General features: G+C 60.7%; 3 protein-coding genes across 11 annotated transcripts in view; 1 reads left to right on the top strand and 2 right to left on the bottom strand.

Annotated features, from left to right (window-relative positions):
* The window catches only part of LOC121336204 (testican-2-like), a 43,823-nt gene extending 34,011 nt beyond the window's left edge, over positions 1–9,812 (top strand). For 4 of the 9 annotated variants that reach the window (XM_041405138.1, XM_041405140.1, XM_041405143.1 and 1 more), the window contains 10 exons: positions 6,429–6,437; positions 6,636–6,681; positions 6,959–7,073; positions 7,145–7,247; positions 7,331–7,439; positions 7,516–7,635; positions 7,716–7,934; positions 8,788–8,850; positions 8,987–9,124; positions 9,207–9,812. In XM_041405138.1, the coding sequence (XP_041261072.1) occupies positions 6,429–6,437; positions 6,636–6,681; positions 6,959–7,073; positions 7,145–7,247; positions 7,331–7,439; positions 7,516–7,635; positions 7,716–7,934; positions 8,788–8,850; positions 8,987–9,124; positions 9,207–9,352 (1,068 nt within the window). In that variant the 3' untranslated portion in view covers positions 9,353–9,812. Of the gene's footprint in view, positions 1–1,292; positions 1,869–3,981; positions 4,113–6,428; positions 6,438–6,635; positions 6,682–6,958; positions 7,074–7,144; positions 7,248–7,330; positions 7,440–7,515; positions 7,636–7,715; positions 7,935–8,787; positions 8,851–8,986; positions 9,125–9,206 lie in introns of those variants that run through there. The other 5 variants (XM_041405144.1, XM_041405145.1, XR_005952706.1 and 2 more) reach the window with 4 other exon arrangements.
* A 477-nt stretch (positions 9,813–10,289) lies between these two features.
* Positions 10,290–12,735, bottom strand: TYSND1 (trypsin like peroxisomal matrix peptidase 1). The gene is made up of 5 exons (XM_041405104.1): positions 12,613–12,735; positions 11,322–12,307; positions 11,101–11,234; positions 10,835–11,020; positions 10,290–10,740 (listed from the first exon to the last, which is right to left on the bottom strand). The coding sequence occupies exons 1-5, from the start codon at positions 12,733–12,735 to the stop codon at positions 10,529–10,531; spliced, it is 1,641 nt and encodes a 546-aa protein (XP_041261038.1). The 3' UTR covers positions 10,290–10,528.
* SAR1A (secretion associated Ras related GTPase 1A) lies at positions 12,711–17,119 on the bottom strand. Its single transcript, XM_041404874.1, has 6 exons — positions 16,964–17,119; positions 16,058–16,177; positions 15,519–15,584; positions 15,021–15,124; positions 14,405–14,536; positions 12,711–13,808 (listed from the first exon to the last, which is right to left on the bottom strand). The coding sequence occupies exons 1-6, from the start codon at positions 17,019–17,021 to the stop codon at positions 13,692–13,694; spliced, it is 597 nt and encodes a 198-aa protein (XP_041260808.1). The 5' UTR covers positions 17,022–17,119; the 3' UTR covers positions 12,711–13,691.
* Between the last annotated feature and the right edge of the window lie 27 nt (positions 17,120–17,146).

Below are 17,146 nucleotides of genomic sequence, written 5' to 3'. Positions count from 1 at the left end.
GGCTGCTCTTCTTTAGGGCAGTGACCCCATGGAGCCACCACTCACAGTGTCCCTTGAGGCCACGCTGCTGCCCTGGGGTCTCTTGCTCTGCCCCAAGATGGGCAGGGAATCACTTTCCCTATGGCTTTTTTCCTTTGTGGAGTGACAGCAAACCCAGGAATTGTCCTGAAAGAAAACTAGCTGGTCTCCTCTGGAAAAAAGTGTATAGAATACTCTTGGGACAAACAACAAAAGAGCAGTTGTGCCCAAATCAGTGCCAGGCAGAGCCAAATGCCTCTTTGGAGGAGGTGAAGTGCTGCCTTTCAGATGCTAAGTAGTTATTTGGGATTTCAGTCAGTCCTTCTATGGAGGAATTGATGCACCATTGGCTCCAGGAGGATTAATGTGTTGGCTTTCCTTCTTGCCTTCTGCAAAGGGCAGGAAGGGCTGTGGGACTGCCTCAAGCCCACGCCTGCAGAGACAGATAGAAAATTGAATAGGAGACAGATGGAATGGACATTTTGGAGATCTCCAGGGTGGGGAGAAGTCACTGCTCAGGTTCTCAGTGCCTCACAGCTCTCGGGTTAAACAGAGCTTCCAAATTAGCATCTCCACCGAGAAGCTTTTCCTGAGGCACAGCTGATGTTCCCAGGTAGAGCAATTTCCTGCTGCTTAATGGAACGGGAGGAGCACTTTGCGCTTGGATGCCGGGCTTTTCCAGCAATAACTTCTTGTAAGAAATTCTGATGTCATTTTTTTTTGGTCTGCTTCGTGGGTTGGATTAATGGGCAGGGACACACCCCCCGAGCTCCGGAGTTGGCTTGCTTTCCTTCATTTGCACTCAAGTCTTCGCCGAACAAAGACGGATTTGTTGAACAAAGCGGGGTCAGTGCTGGGATGAGGAGCCTTGTGCCTCCAGCCTGCTACTTTGAATTAGGACTGAGCTGTAGCTGTTAAGTCCTGCATCCTGTGGCCTGGATTGGTGCAAACCTCCTGGCCTCAAACCTTGCTCCTGCAGAGCCTGCGACCTCGAGAGGCACCCGGGGCTGGTGCCTCCAGAGCAGTGGTGCCTCCCCACGCTCCCTCAGTGACACAGGCAGCAAAGCAGGGGAGGTTTGAGCAGCTGCTGCTGTAGATAAAAAGAATTCAAGCACAGTCTTTAGTGGGAAAAATAACCTGAAGAACACTTTGATTTAAAGGCAAAACCAGTCTGTGAGGAGAGGCTTTTGACAGGGCCAGCTCCTGCGAGAGAGCCGTGGGCCAGCTGCTGGCTCCCTTTGCCTTCAAGTGGTTTTTTTTCTTCTTCCTTTCAGCTCTTTGAGAACTTCCACTTCGGGGAGGTGCAGCTGGACTCGGTGCGTCTCTCCCAGAGGTTCTCCTCGGACGCCTCTGGCTACTACGCCACATCTGGCCAGCTGTGCTTCTCTTGAGGCAGCCATAGGGGGTCTGCTCTGTGCATGATCCCTCAGTGAAAGGTTTTATAGGACATGAATCTTCAATGGGAGCCTGGGAACTCCAAGCTGGGATGCCTCGTGACTCCTCCAAAGCATGGGAACCGTGGCATTTCCCTGCAGCTTTTCCCACTGCCCTCTTCTTCAGGGTTGCCTTTCTCCTTCTTTCCCCAAAACGTCACAAAGTTGCCTCTTTGATATCTGTGGATTGCTGGTTTTCCAAGAAAACAATAGAACTGGGGCTTTTGGGGCATTGCTGGTGTTGAAATGTGGCTTTTTTTTTTCAGAAGAAGGAAGTTTGTTCTTAAAATAAGTATTTAAAATCCAGGAGAGCTTCGCCGGAGCACGATTTAACGATATTGAGGTCAGGCATTGCTTGGATCTCCAGCAGCGTGCCTGTGTGATGTAGATCTCCAAATAAATTAATTCCCTTCAAAAGCAAAGTGTTTATCTCCTGTTGCATTGATAGTTTCTGTAATTAAACTTCCAGCACAGCACATAACTATGATAATAAGAAAGCACTGACGGTTAGAGCTCTTTCCAGTGACCGTTTCGGAGCGTGTCAAAAAACATATGCCTTGTAGGTGGTTTCTCCATTAAAAGCAGCACCAAGCTCTTTGATTCCATTGTGAATCCTTCAGAGATCTCAAGACAACGTTGTTTTTTTCCTGTAAATCTCCACGTTTGGTAAAAATAGCGACACAGGATTTCAACTTGCCCTAGGATGAACGCTTTGGAAAATGGAAGGTGCTGGTGCTTGGGTGTTTTGTAACTAAACAGGTGCTGCTGCCCATTCCTAGTTGCTTCCGTGGATATGGAATCATGCTGTGGTAGAGGTGGAGAGTGTCTCAGCTAGGGATAGAGGTGCTCCAGCAGAACCCACATGTCCTAGTGATGATTTCTAAGAGGTCTTCACCCCATTTCCTCCCTCCAGAGTGAGTTGGCTGTTTGGCCATGCACAAACAGCAGTGGGAGTCATTCAGGAATTGGGATTGCTATTCTTTTCCCCCCAAATTGTGTTGCTGTTTATGTTTCCCAGATCAAATTGCCTGTCTGCTTTCAAGCCTGCCTGTCAGGCAATCAAATCATCTGTGCTTTTGCAGGGTGCCCTTGCTTGTACCCAGCCACAGCCATTGGGCTGTTTGTGTCCTTTTCCTTGGCGTCAGAACGCCTCTGTGCTCTCCAAAAGCTGCCTTCCAAACGGCTCCCTCGGGGAGCAGAGCACAGCACGCACTCACGGGGAGGTGCTGAGAGCACTTAACACCAGTTGCTGTCATCTTTCCGCCAGCCTGAAGAGGTACTTGGCAAATCTCTTTGGAACAGACCCGGGAGCTGCTCACGCAGCCCCCAGGAAAGGGGAGATGCACCTTGGGAAGCTTCTGCCTGATGAGTTCTTAACGACTCTCACCCAGAAGTTGAGGCAAACACGGGTTTTTGACAATTGGAGCATACTCCTCCTCTTCCCACTTGTGTAAACATGTTTTAGTGACAATTCTTTGGGAAGTTGGTTGAATTTCGCTGGTAAGCAGCTTATCCTGCTGCTCTAGCCTGGCACAGCAAAATTCATTTCACACCTCCTTCCCCAGGCAGAATTAAGGATTCTGATCTTTTGCCTGGCATCACTGGGGTTTGCTGGCAGTTATCCTTCCCATCCTGAGCATCCTGGCAGGGAGAAGAGAAGCTGGATATGTGCTGTGGCATCCCCAGCTGAAGCTGTGAAGGAGCTGCAGCTGGGGTGAGCTGTCACTTGCTGCCTTCCCTGATTTCACCCCGCTGAGAAGAGGAGACAATCCAAAAGCAAAAACCTTGGGATAGGGGGGAGTCTTCACTGGAGCCTTAAAATGCTGTGCTGGGATGGCCAGGGAATGGGGACCACAGTGTGGGCATCGCAGGGAGAGGGGTTGGAGGATGGGAGATGGCAGGGATGAGGGGCTATGGGATAGGGGTGCAGTAGGGACTGGGAATGCAGGGCATGTGGAAGGAATGGGGGATGCATGATGGATGGTAAGAATGAGGGATGTGGCATGACTGGTGCTGGATGGGGATGTGACAGGGAATGCAGGATGGGGGATGTGAGATGGGGACCTGGCAGGGACCAAGGGATGCAGGACATTGGATGTGGGATGGAGACTGGGTGGGAGCCAAGGATGCAGGATGGGGGATGCAGAATGGACATGTGATGGGGATGGGGGATGCAGGATGGGGACTCGGTATCGACCATGGATGAGGGGTGCAGGATAGGGGTGTGGCAGGGGATGCAGGATGGGGGATGTGGAATGAGACCAGATGAGGACGAGGAATGCAGGATAGAGGAAGCGGGAAGGGGGTGTGTCGGGGATGGAGGATAGGGACGCGGTAGGGACGGTGAGTGCAGGACGAGAACTTCAGGATGGGGCTGTGGCAGGAGATGCGGGGTGCACGATGCGGGACGCGGGACGGGGACAGCTCAAGGACGAGGGTGCAGGATGGGGGCAGAAGCGGGGCCGGTGCTACGGCCGTGCCCAGCCGTGCCGGCGGCTCCCCCGCCCCGGTGTCGGCGCGCAGGCCGCCGCCGGCCCCGCCACCGGCCCCGGGCCCGCCGCGGCGGGGGAGAGCCCCGGCAATTTCATGGAGGACGAGCAGTGGCTCTCGTCCATCTCCCAGTACGGCGGCAGGATCAAGCACTGGAACCGCTTCCGAGACGTGAGTCCGCGCCGGCGGCGGGGCGGGGGGGACGGGACGCGCTGCCGGGCACCGGGAGCCCCCTCCCCGCCCTCCCCTCCCCGCCCCTGCGTCTGCCGCAGCGCGACCCTCCCCGGCCTCGGCCCCGTCGCGGGCGCCCGGGGATGCTCGGCGGTGCCCGCATCCCGCCGCGGCCGTGGGCGGCTGCCGGCCCCGGTACCCCCGGTACCCGGGGGATGCTCCGCGGCCCCGGTACCCGGGGGATGCTCACCGGCTCCGGCAGCGCCGCCGCCTCCCTGCCCGACGCCAAAGCTGCGTGGCTTATGGCAATGCCTCCATGGCCAGGGCTTGATGCCAAAGCGACTCTCTCCGGTGACCGGGGGTGCTGTCCTCTGCACCCTCTCCCCGTGCCCCGCATGGAGGTGCAGGCAGGGCCCGTCCGCCCGTTGCGGGGGCTGCGCCGTGGCCTGAAACCCTCGGTGACAGCCCAGCCCGTGTCAGGGCACGAGCATCCCCCGGGACTCCGCTCCCCGAGCCCCGCGGGGTGTCTCCGGAGCCCCGCGCGGTGCCGCAGCCGGGGCCGGCGCTGCCTCCGCGGGGTGGTGACCCCTGGGGATTGGGGGACGCGAGGCAGGGAGGATGAGGATGCAGGCACTGCTGGAGGAGCGCTGGCACACCGGGCTCGGGATCCTGTCACCCCTCGGTGTTACACAGCCCTTGCAAACAGCCTCGATGGCATTTAGCTGCAGCCCTTAAAATTATGGGGCAGTCGGGGTTTTTCCTGGGCTCGTTTTACATCTCCTGCTCGTGTCCTCCAGGGTGGGGGACACGGTGCTGCAGCCCCATCCTGGGGAGACCCAGGACACCTGCAGCAGCCAGGCGGGGAGGGGGCACACCCCGAGCCGCCCCCCCACCCCGAGCCAGCCCCTGTGGTCTTTGTTCAGATGCACACTCGGGTTCACCTTGGCAGCGAGGAGGGAATGGATGGATGGATGGATGGATGGATGGATGGATGGATGGATGATGGCAAGCGAGGTGTGCCCACCGCAGGGCAGGGCAGGGCAGGGGGCACCACCCCCAAAATAAACCAGCAGGGGGGCAGAGCACGGGTGAGGGTGCAAAGGTGTAAATTCCTCCCCTGGAGACCTCTGCCCACAACACCCCCGCTGGCCAACGCCGGGACTGGGCACCTGGGACCTCGGATGGCTGCGGGTGCTCAAGGGGAGCACTTGTGGACGTGCCCCCATGGCACTGAGCATCCCGGGGGGTTCAGGGCCGAGGAGGGATGCAGGGATGCCCATCCCCGGGGTTCAGGGCCGCGGAGGGATGCAGGGATGCCCATTCCCGGGGTTCAGGGCCGAGGAGGGATGCAGGGATGCCCATCCCCGGGCGCTGGCAGCACACGTCGGGCCCACCCTGCCGTGGCACGGCTGCCGCGCTGGGGGGGCTGCAGCCCTACTGGCGGTTAGCTTGGATTAATAAGCAAATCCATGGATTTGTGGGGTTTTCGACTGAGCAGCGCCGGAGGGAGGATGTACGGGCAGGAGGCCGGCGGCCGTGGCGAGACCCGCGCCGCAGGGAGCTGCCGGGCGCCGCAGTGTTACCAATCACGGCACGGGAACGCGGCTATCGATTGCGGTGCAAACACCGCCGTGCTGGAGCGAGACATCCCCTCCAGAGCTGCCTCCCGTGCCGCTGCTTCCTGCTGCCATCCCAAACCCTGCCCACCCTCCCTAGGGCGGCAGGGATGCTCCTGCCTTATCGCAAAGCTCACCCCGGAGCATCCCGTGGGGGGTGGGGCGGACGATGCTGCCTGCTGGGCGGGTTTGTCCCTGCTACTCCCCCACACCCCCGGGATGCTTTCGGGGTCCTGTGGGAGCAGTCCTGCCTCCCCAGGGAGCAACATCCATCTTGGCCCACTCCTTCTGGGCTCACGATTGAAGAACCGGAGTGGCAGCACCATGGGGATCCCCTGAGGTCCTCACTGGGTTTCCCAAGGGCTTCCTCCACCCGATGCCGTTTCCATCCCTATTCCCTGCCTTTCCCAGCTGGCTGACGGGGGAAGGCTTTATCCTGTGTAAAGGCTGTCCAGGATTACAGGTCTAGAGCCAGAGATGGGGGAGCACGTTGATGGTCGGTGCCAGTGATATCCAGGGCTGGTGGCAGAGCTTTGGGCACCGGAAGGTCGGGGTGTCCCGCTGGCACAGGGTGCCTGTCACTGTGGGCTGGGGCCGGGAGCGGGGCTTTGGCTGTCCCGGGGCTGACGGTGGGCACTCTCTCTTTCTCTCTTTTTCTTCTGTCGGTGCCGGCTGGGCCGTCTCGCTGCCGTGCCGCCAGGAGGTGGAGGTGAGCCTCGAGGGGCTGCCGAGGGGGTGACACCCCGCTTGTGGGGGGAGCTGCTCCCCGTCCCTGCTCCCTGCCCTGCCGCTGTGGGGGTGCCCAGGGGGTGCGTGCAGCGGCGGCCCCGAGCGGGCTGATGGCACGCCTGGCCCGGTGTCACCTTTCCGGCCACCTGCGCTCATGCAGGCTCTCCCCAATTCGCAGGATGACTACATCAAGAGCTGGGAGGACAACCAGCCCGGGGATGAAGGTACCGCTGGGATGCGTTTGGGATGGAGCACAGTGGGCTCGGTGCCAGCCAGTATGGGGGGTCGGGGCGGGTCGCACTCTTTGCTTGCACCCCCGGGCTTTTCCCTTTCGGCTCGGAGTGCCGCTGGGGTCGGTGCGAGCCGGGAAGCAGCAGCTGGTGCCGAGGTGGCTGCCCAGCTGCAGCCTGAATGGCGCTTTGTGCCGGGCCGGCTGGTGGCCGGCGCTGCCGGGGCTCCCCTGGGGCTCCCCGCCTGCCCCAGTGCCTCTCCGCCCCGCAGCCCTGGACACCACCAAGGACCCCTGCCAGAAGGTGAAGTGCAGCCGGCACAAGGTGTGCGTGGCGCAGGGCTACCAGCGCGCCATGTGCATCAGCCGCAAGAAGCTGGAGCACAGGTAGGAGCGGGGCCGAGCGGCGGCGGGGGAAGGGGCCCGGGCGGGGCTCAGCACCCTCTCGCCCCGTGCAGGATCAAGCCGCTGGGCCCCAAGGCGCACGGGGGCTGCAAGCCCTGCCACGCCGCCCCGGTGGCTGCCGTCTGCGGCTCCGACGGCCACACCTACAGCTCGGCGGTAAGGACGGCGGCACCGCCGCGGGGACGGGGCCCCGTGTCCCCCCTGTGTCCCCCCGCCGACGTCCCGCTGCCGCCCCGCAGTGCAAGCTGGAGCAGCAGGCGTGCCTGGCCAGCAAGCAGCTGACGGTGCGGTGCGAGGGGCAGTGCCCCTGCCCGACCCCGCGCAGCCCTGCCGGCGACAGCAAGCAAGGTGAGTGGGGTGCAGGGCACCGGGGGACTGTCCCCGAGCTCTGCCCGGCCTGACGCTGCCCCGCCGGACTCCCCAGAACTGTGCACCGGGCAGGATCTGGCCGACCTGGGTGACCGTCTGCGCGACTGGTTCCAGCTGCTGCGGGAGAACGCCAAGCAGAACGGCTCCGGCGGGCTCCCCGCCAGCCCCACCTCTGGTACCTGCCACACAGGGAGGGGACGTGGGCTGCTGTCCCCGGGGGGGCCGGGCAGCCACGGGCTTCATCCTGCCCTGCAGCGCTGGAGAGGAGCGTGGCGGCCACCTGCAAGGAGGCGGTGGGGTGGATGTTCGCCCGGCTGGACACGAGCGGGGACCTCTTCCTGGAGGCGGCCGAGCTGGCCGCCATCAACCTGGACAAGTACGAGGTGTGCATCCGCGCCTTCTTCAACTCCTGCGACACCTCCAAGGACGGCCGCGTCTCCGCCCCCGAGTGGTGCTTCTGCTTCTGGAGGGAAAGTGCGTCAGGACACGGGGACAGGGCGCTGAGGGGCCGGGGGATGGACACCACGGGGTCAGGAGGATGCACCCCGTGGGGCTGGGCTGGGGGATCTGTGTCCTGTGGGATGCATGCCATGGACTGGGGAATCCATGCTGTGGGATCGGGGTTGTACCTCGTGGGGTTGTGGGGATCCATCCCATGCTGCGGGACTGGGGGTGGGGGATGTACATCATGGGGGGGATGTATGTCATGGGGTAATGGGCAATCCTTGCTGTGCCTCTGGGGTGGCTGTGGGATGTTTGCCTTGGGGGGAGAGGTACAACACAGGGTTTGGGGGGGCTGGAAACCATGCATGCTGTGGGTCATGGGGAAGCACATCTTGGGTTAAGGGGGATGTGCGTCCTAGGGGATGTACTCCATGGGCCAGGGGGATACACACTGGAGCTGGGGATGTACTCCATGGGCCAGGGGGATACACACTGGAGCTGGGGATGTACTCCATGGGCTGGGGGGATACACACTGGAGCTGGGGATGTACTCCATAGGCCAGGGTGGGTGCACATCAAGGGGATGCACAACGATACACACTGGAGCTGGGGATGTACTCCATGGGCCAGGGGGATACACACTGGAGCTGGGGATGTACTCCAGGGGCCAGGGTGGGTGCACATCAAAGGGATGCACAATATGGGGAATGCACACTGTGTGGTCTGGGGGGATGCACTCCATGGGGGAACATGGTGTTCTGGGGGATGCACACCACAGGGATGGATGCTGTGGGTTTGGGGGCGCCCGCTGTGTGGGGCGAGGGGTCCCCCGCTCTGGGGGGCTGCATACCTGCCCTAAGAGCAACATGTGGCGTTGCTGCAGAGCCACCCTGTCTCAGGGAGCTGGAGAAGATCCAGATCCAAGAAGCAACCAAAAAAAAGCTGGGTGAGTGAGGCACCCCAGGGTCCTTTCCCCCAGCAGTGCCCCGCGCTGCCGGGCTGGGACGAGGATGGGGATCTCCCTGGGGGGCTTTGGCACTGCACGTGTTTGGGGGGGGTGGGGGGCCATCGCTTCCCTGCAGGCACCTTCATCCCCAGCTGCGATGAGGATGGCTACTACCGGCGGGCACAGTGCGAGCCGGGCGGCGGCGAGTGCTGGTGCGTGGACCAGCACGGGGCCGAGCTGACGGGCACCCGCGGCCACGGCAGCCCCGACTGCGGTGAGAGCTGCGGGCAGCGCCCGCCTGGGCACGGGGCCGCAGCCCGGGACCGCCCCCGAGCCTCCGCCGCTCGCCCCTCCAGATGAAGCAACGGGCTTTTCGGGCGACTTCGGAAGCAGCGTGGGCTGGGAGGACGAGGAGGAGAAGGAGCCGGAGGAGGCGGGCGAGGAAGGCGAGGAAGAGGAGGGCGAAGCAGGCGAGGGCGACGACGGCGGCTACATCTGGTAGAGGAGCAGGAGAGCCCGGTGGGCGGCACGGCCGGGAGGCAGCCCCCCAGCTGGGGGTCCCCGTGACTCCCCCGCTGCCGGTGTGGCATGGGGTGGGTGCTCCCCCCTCCGGTCCCGTGTGGGACGGGGCAACGGGGCGCTCGCCCGGGGAGGGGGCGAGCGGGGCGGGGGGGGCCGCTCTTATGCGAATTTGAGCTTTTTTTTTTTTTTTTTGGGTAGAGCCTTGTAGGCCTAGTGTGCTGCTGCGTGGTCTTCAACCGGGCAAATGGCGCTAATAAAAGTGGGAAAAAAAGGAAAAAAACAACAACAAAAAAAAAGAAAAAAAAAAAAAAAAGAAATCCCCTTATAGATAAGCTGCCCCCTGTCCTCCCCGCATCCCCCCTCATGTTGTGCTTGCGTGGCTGCCCCGGCCCCCGGCGTTGTGTAGCGGCTGTGAAATAAATACCCCGTGCTGTGTCAAACACTCGCCCGCCCGTTCCTCCCCTGGCACCCCCGGCCCTGCAGGGCTCTCCTGGGCAGGGGTGCCGCGGTGCTGTGGGGCTGTGCCCTCCAGTGAGCGGGCACCGCGGGGCTGCGGAGCAGCTTGGGGTGCGAGTGCCCCACCGTCAGTGCCCTGGGTTTGGTTCTTGCACTCTGCTGCCATGAAGCTGGAACTGCCTCCCTCCCCAGGGACGTGTCCCCTCCCCAGCTCCTGACCCTCTGCATGACCCCAAACCTTCCCTTTTCACGGGGTCAGAAGCCGTGGAAGGACTCGGAACTGTCCTCCCTCCCCATGCTTTACCCCAACCCTAAACAAGACCCAACCCAGTCCTAACCCTGACCCAGAATATCCCTTACAGGACCAACCTGCCCCCCCAGAACCCAACCCACACCCCAGTGAGAGCCTCCACCCCTCCCCCCTTGCAGCCACTCAGCACACGGGACACCACGGCCTCACCTCACAGCATTTATGGCCCCAGGGAGAAAACAAAACAGTAACGCAGACCCCAAACCTCCCCATTTTGGGGTTGTCAGCAGCACTCAAAGGCACCGTGCCATATCCCCTGCCCCAGGGTGCCCGTGCTCCACCGGCTCTGTGGAGTGCAGGCACTTGGGCCCCGTGTCACCAGGGCAAAGAGGGGATGTGGCAGCCCCACCCTGGCACCTCGGTCCCTGGCACAAGCCCCCCGCGAGGGGGTCAGAGCTTGCTGGGGAATCCTGGCCGCTGCTGGAGCTGCCAAGTGGCCCTCACCCCCTCACCCACCCGGTTGAGCCCCGCGAAGGCAGTGGGGTCGCCGGTGCGGCGGTAGCGCGCCACGAGGGGCTGCAGGACGGTGATGGGGATGCAGAAGTTGAGGTGGGGGTAGGTGGCCCCCGCAGCGGTGTCCCGTGTATTGCTGGCCACGATGCCTGGCAAAGAGGGAGTGGCGGCCACGTCACGGGGTCCGGCCGGGGGACACCCACGGGACCCCCCACACCTGCCCACGGGGACACCCCTGCTTACCCATGAGGGAGCCGCTGCGGGAGGAGACGAGGGGGCCGCCGCTGGAGCCGCCGTGGACGGCACAGGTGGTTTGCAGCATGACGGGGCGCCCGGCCACCGCCACCACGGCCGAGAGGATCCCTGCTGTCACCGAGGGGCCGCACGCCGGCCCCAGCGCCCCGAAGCCCACCACGCTCACCTCTTCTCCTGGGACGGCAGAGGCAGCAGGTGGGTGCAAGGGGGCGAGGCAGCCCCTGCCCAGCACGCCGCGTCCCCCCAGCGCTCACCTGGGAGGAAGGTGTTGGCCAGGCACGGCGGGACAAAGCCTGGCACGCTCTCCTCCAGCTCCACCACGGCCACGTCGAAGGGGGACGACTCCTCGGAGGCAAACACCACGCGTCCCCTGAGCACGGCGGCATCCCTAAGGACACGGTTAACGAGATGTCACGGCGGGGGACACGCAGGGTCGGGGCGGGGATTAAGGCTGGGGGGTCACAGCCGCACTCACTGGCCCGGGCCGGCTGCCGGTGTCACACGGAGCGGGGCTCTGGCCTCCACGACGTGCCGGCAGGTGAGGAGCATCCTCGGTGCCAGCAGCACCCCGGAGCCCCAGGTCGCCCCGCACTCCACCAGCGCCGTCCAGCCCAGCGGGTCCCGCCCGCTGCTCGCCGGCACCGCGGCCACCCACGCCGGCAGCGGCGGCACCGCGATCCCGGCTTCGCCCAGGACAGCGGCGCTGCTGCGCAGGATGGCGGCCAGGGAGCAGAGCAGCGTCAGCCCGACCCACTCGGCGCCCTTCCAGCAGAAGGAGGCGGCGATCACGGCCACCACGCGCGGCCCGTCGGGCGAGGGCACGAAGGCGGCGCCGCCCTCGGTGCCGGGCAGGCAGCGGGCATCGGTGAGCAGCAGGGCGTTCTCCTCGCCCGCCAGGTTGCTGACCACCCCCCGGCTCAGCGTGTTGAGGAAGAGCTCGGGGCACAGGTCCCCGAAGGGGGACCCGCAGGCCAGCAGCGCCTGTCCCTTGCGCAGGCAGCCGGCGCTGGCCCGCGCCGCCCAGCCGCCCTCGGCCGCGTCCAGCCCGGGCACCCGCAGCCAGGCGAACCAGGGCAGCGCCCGCGGCTCGCTGCTCCCGTCCTCCTCGGCCCCGAACCGCCACCGCTCCGCCCGCCCCAGGCCGCGCTCCAGCGCCCGCCGGAACGCCGCGCACGGCACCAGCGCCAGCAGCCGCGCTCCGAGCTCCCGCAGCCCGCCGGCCTCGCCGGCGGGGCGCGCACGTGGCGGGCACGCCCCCGCGGGGCCCTCTCGGGGGGTGCGGGGCCCCGGGCCGGCCCCGCTCCCCGGGCAGAGGAATGCCCGCTCGGAGCCGCCCCTCGGGACCCTCGGCCCCGACACCACCCGGCCACGCTCACTTCCCGCCTCCCCCGCAGCACAAACCAGTCCCAAGCCTTTACTTCCAGCAGAGGTTCCGGGACTGGGAGAATCCTTTTGGGAGAGCTAAAATCCCCCCGAATACCGGGAGTCAGAGGCGAAGCCCCCCGTCCCTGTCTCCCCCTAGCCCCTTCCTGGCTGTCTGGTCTCGGTGTGGGTTCCTTACACCAAGTGCAAAGCCCCTGCAACCCAGGAGCTCTCCCTGCTTGCCAGCCCAAAGACAAGCAGCTCTTCATCCCGCCTCAGTTTCCCTCTCTGGCTGCACCGTGCAGGTCACAGAACCATGGAATCACTGAACGAATATCCTGATTGGAAGATAAAAGGATTGAGTCCAGGTCCTGGCCCTGCCAGGACAGCCCCAGGAATCCCACCCTGCGCCTGAGAGCGTTGTCCAAACGCCTCTGGAACGCTGTGGCTGGTGTTCTGAAGGCCCCGAGGCCCAGCAAACACCAAGCCAGACTGAGGCTCCTTGCCCCTTCGGAGGAGAAAGACATGTCTTTATTGAACTGAAAATGAGTGCCAGACAGCAATGAAACTTCAGACAAAAAAAAAAAAAAGTCCGTTGAGAGTATAAAAGAAACCGGTTTAGTCTACATTAATCACCTCATGATATGCAAATGTCAAACACTTCCTTGCTACAACAACCCAAACAGCTCCGTGGTTCACACTGTGATGGTGCGGCCAGAGCAGCCTCAGCAGAGGGTCTGGCCCGAGGGGGAACCAGGCAGCCCCTTCCCACTGCACACCACCCCAACACCTGCACCAGGTGCTCCTCCCCACATAGGAAAAAAAAAATAAATCCCTGTAAACTAAAGAAGCTGGGATTGCACACCTCAGTCCCAACGGCACCGTGCCGTCGTCGGTCAGCGTGACACAGCACAGCCACCCTACAGCTCAGTTAAGCCCAAATGCTATGTTTATTGAGGACTTCTAATATCGTGATACCTTGGTTCAGTAATTTGTGAAATACCTAAATACCGTTAAATATATTTTTAAAAAACCCTAAACCAGACTCTGGACTAAACAAGATGAACGTTAAACTAAAAAGTTAGAAGGGACGCCATTTACATTAACACTTTCTTTAAAAAATATAAGACATTTTTCCTTTTCTGTTTTTGTTTGTTTGTTTTTGAAGTCAATTAACCACAGTGGTGAGACGTGCTCTCTTTTTCAGCTGTTACACTGCAGCGTGCAGAGCTTTGCCTTCCCAGGCTGGAGCAGCCCCGCCGTCACCCGAGGGGCAGGGACAACTCAGGAACGGCCGCCTCCCCGCCGCGTGGAAAAGAGTGCTGTCACCACTGTGCCATAGGGGCAGCTGGAAACCAGGAGTCTCTTGGACAACGCCAGGATGCGCTTGGAAAGCCTTCCACGTTCTAATAGAAAAGTCCATAGGAAGCTGAAGTGAACAGGATCAGTCCAGAGGAGTAAAACTCTCGTGTCCGTGCCAGCGTCAGTCAATGTACTGCGATAGCCAGCGGAAGCCCTCGCCGTAGCCTTGCCTCTTGAGCACGCTGCACATGAACACCTCCATGGGGCGAGCGTTCAGGTCCTTCAGTGGCACATTTCCCTGGGGAAATCCAAACAGGAGTCACACCTGCACCCCTGGCGCCCTCAGGGAAGCGCCCAGCGAGCCACAGCCATCCAGGGGAGCTCCTCTCGCAGGCCCTTCGTGCGTGCGCTGCGTTTTGGACAATCCCAGCAGCTCAGAACTTGCCCAAGGGCAGCATCAGAGGTTTGGGTTGGCAGGGACCTTAAGGATCACCTCATTCCACCCCACTGCCTGGTCCCACTGTCCCAGGCTGCTCCAAGCCCCATCCAGCCTGGCCTTGAACACTTCCAAAGATGGGGCAGCCACAGCTTCTCTGGGCACCCTGTCCCAGGGCCTGCCCACCCTCACAGGGAAGAACCTCTTCCCAACTTCCCATCTGAACCTGCCCTCTGGCAGTGGGAAGCCAGTCCCTCTTGTCCTCCCGCCACTCCATGGCTTTCAAACAGTGTCCCTCTCCCAGGCTCTCTTCAGGCACACCATCATTATCATCACTGATCCACCTTGACCAATTAGTGGTCAGACTCCCAGCACCGACTCGAGCAGGGCTCAAGCTGCAAGGAAGGAGGCAAGCTCTCCCCTGGCCGTGCCAAGCCGAGGTTTGGATGCCTCCCTACCTTTCCTGTGGTCTGTCCGTAGAGGCCGAAGATCTCCCGCAGCTTCTCCTCGCTGATGGCCTCTGGTCTGTCGATCTTGTTTCCCAAGATAAGGATTGGCACGTTGGATATTGTCTCATCTGTCATTAATGCCTGTGTGCAAGAGCCAACAAGAGTTGAGCAGAGAGGTGGAAAAAGGAGTCGCTGCCTGAAGAAAATGGCTTTGTTTGAGCTCTGTGACCAACAAGGGCTCGTTTCTGAGGCTTCCATATTTCTCTGGGAGACTCACAGGATCCCTGAGGCTGGAAAATCCCTGCCAGCCCATGGAGTCCCAGCTGTGCCCGATGCCCACCTTGTCCCCAGCCCAGAGCACTGAGTGCCACCTCCAGCCCTTCCTGGGACACCTCCAGGGATGGGCACTGCAAAGCTCCTTGGGCAGCCCCTGCCAAGGCCTGAGCACCCTTTCCATGCAGAAATTCCTGCTGCTGTCCAAGATGAGCCTCCCCTGAACCCAGGTGCCTGTGGCCAACCCAGAGCAAGGACATCCAGGCTCCTCCAGCTCTGGGAGAGATAGCTGTTATGTACAATTTATCTGATCAGAGGTCTTGGAGAAGGGAAAGAAGAGAAGTGTATTTACATTAAGCTCAACTTTGGATTCCATAAGCCGTGAGTGATCTGCACAGTCCACCAGGAAGACAATCCCATTGATGGCAGGCAGGTAGTTTTTCCAGACCCGGCGAGCTGGAAAACACACGGGACAAACACGGCCCTGTGAAATCTCCACACAGGGAAAAATCCACCAAACCTCAGCAACCACGGCTGCCTTTTTAGCCAGGGTGTCTTCCTTCCAATAGTTTTGTGTACAAAAGGGCAAAAACCCTGTGTTTAAAACTTCTAGAAAGCGCAGAAATAAAAATCCAGCAATTATCCAAACTAAATTATATCTGAGTCTTCCACAGCTAAAAATACTTCGGGCAGCAGGGCACGAACTGGCAGCATTTCCTTCCAAGCAATCCTACAGCCAGGAGGTTGCTTCCACGTGTTTTTCCATAAATAAATCCAGGCAACAAAATAATTAGGCACTGCTAACTGCTGACACTCGTCAGGATCAATTTTTTGGTAATTTTTTCCTTACCTTGTTCATGTCCACCCAGATCAAAAGTCGTGAAGGTCATTCCAGCAATCGTCAGCTCCTCTGACGCTGAAATGGAAAACACAGGTGGGATTCAGGGAAACAGGGAAGTTGTGACAGACAGAACTTCTCAGGCATTCACGCTGGCCTCACACACGCCCCTCCAATAGGGAATTCCCTGAACTTCCTGTGGAATTCAGTGGCTGAAATGGAGGCATTTCCCAAAACCGTGAGCAGCAGAAAGTAATTTCTCCTGCTTCCCACTGAAGCTTTTTAACCTGCAATTATTATGCTTTATTAGGCTTTTCATTAGGAAAGTCTTCCCTTTCTATAATTGAGCCACACCAGTTGTTGGGCATTTCTAGAGATGAAAACACAGATCCACTTCAGCTTGGGGAGCCACGGTGCAGCTGCAACCTCAGCTCAAGTTTTGAGACCCCCAAATCCCCCAGGCAGAGCTGCCACCAAGGTGTCTTCCTACACCCTGCCCCCAGAATTCCAGAGGGAGAGCCAAGCCAGGAGGCTTTTCCCAGGACACTCACTGGGATGTAGCGTGGGGACGTGCTGGCCCAGCCTGTCATCTTTGAGCATGTGCAGCAGAGTGGTTTTCCCCGCATTATCCAAGCCCAGGAACACCAGTTTTCCAGACTTCTTGTACAAACCTGCCAGGAGAAGGAACAAAGCAAGAGGAAAACTCCAGCGGGCTCACCGGGAACGCCACGCTGCTTTTTTTGGGGAAGGCCTTTCCCAGAGCTCTGCTGCCACCTGTGCACACTTCCAGCATGGACATGGGGCAGCAGGGAAAACACACACAGCTCAAGCAGGCATGTTTACAGCAAGGGACATTTCCCAAGCTCGTGTTGTATCCCATTCTTTCCTCTGGTCCACCCTAGCAGCAGAGGACAGAGTGCAGCAGAGTATTACGGATCAATCTGTCTCCTCAAAAGATGTGAAAATCGAACACACTCGTAAAAGAACAGCAGTGGGTTGTCCAGGAAAAAGTGCCAAGCAGGGAACAGCGCGTTGTTTCCTTGGCATAAACTGATTTTTGTCGTGTCTGCCCCAGGACAGCTCCTAAAGACTTTTCTCCCCCCGTCCCTCTCATCCTCCCTTCAAGAGAACAGGCACCCCGTGCTCCAGCACTCTGGAACCCAGCACTCTGGAAGGAGGATGAGGAGGATGGGGAGGCAGCACCTCTGCCGGGGGCTGGACAGCCCAGCTGCCCTCAGGCTTCCCAAGGGCAAGAGAAACCCGAGTGGGAGCCCAACGCCTGCAAATACTCCCAAAGTTTCTCTGCAGCAGCATGAAGGCTCCTTGCCTGACACGGAGCTTCCTCAGCAGACCCGGCACCGGCCAGAGCTGCCGCACACCACCACGAACCCGACTTTTATGGGATGCTGGCAACGGGAGAAGCCAAACCCACCCAGAGGGGGCTGCTGAGGCATTACCTAGGAACTGCAAGACGCTGCTGAAGCCGTTGTAGAGCCATTCGAAGATGAAAGACATCTCTGGAAATAAAATGCCTGCGGGGACAAACCCCAAACCCCGATTACGAAGCGTCGGTGCCCACAGGGAGCCGCGGCCGGGGGGATCGGAGCTGCCGGGAACGGGAGGGGTCGGGGGCAGCGGGG

The sequence above is a fragment of the Onychostruthus taczanowskii genome, unplaced genomic scaffold (genome assembly GCF_017590055.1).
Source record: "Onychostruthus taczanowskii isolate IOZ18803 unplaced genomic scaffold, ASM1759005v1 scaffold22, whole genome shotgun sequence".
Lineage (NCBI taxonomy): Eukaryota > Metazoa > Chordata > Aves > Passeriformes > Passeridae > Onychostruthus > Onychostruthus taczanowskii.
This window is presented reverse-complemented; position numbering and strand designations above follow the sequence as displayed.

Excerpts from the sequence above, each read along its gene's own strand:
- TYSND1 (XM_041405104.1), bottom strand. The coding sequence starts at position 12,735 with ATGTCTTTCTCCTCCGAAGGGGCAAGGAGCCTCAGTCTGGCTTGGTGT. Across the intron at positions 12,308-12,612 it reads ACAACGCTCTCAGGCGCAGG|CTCTCCCAAAAGGATTCTCC; the intron begins GTGGGATTCCTG and ends GGGGGATTTTAG. Across the intron at positions 11,021-11,100 it reads GGCCAACACCTTCCTCCCAG|GAGAAGAGGTGAGCGTGGTG; the intron begins GTGAGCGCTGGG and ends CTGCCGTCCCAG.
- SAR1A (XM_041404874.1), bottom strand. The coding sequence starts at position 17,021 with ATGTCTTTCATCTTCGAATGGCTCTACAACGGCTTCAGCAGCGTCTTG. Across the intron at positions 16,178-16,963 it reads CAGCGTCTTGCAGTTCCTAG|GTTTGTACAAGAAGTCTGGA; the intron begins GTAATGCCTCAG and ends TTCTCCTGGCAG. Across the intron at positions 14,537-15,020 it reads AATCCAAAGTTGAGCTTAAT|GCATTAATGACAGATGAGAC; the intron begins GTAAATACACTT and ends TCTTGCACACAG.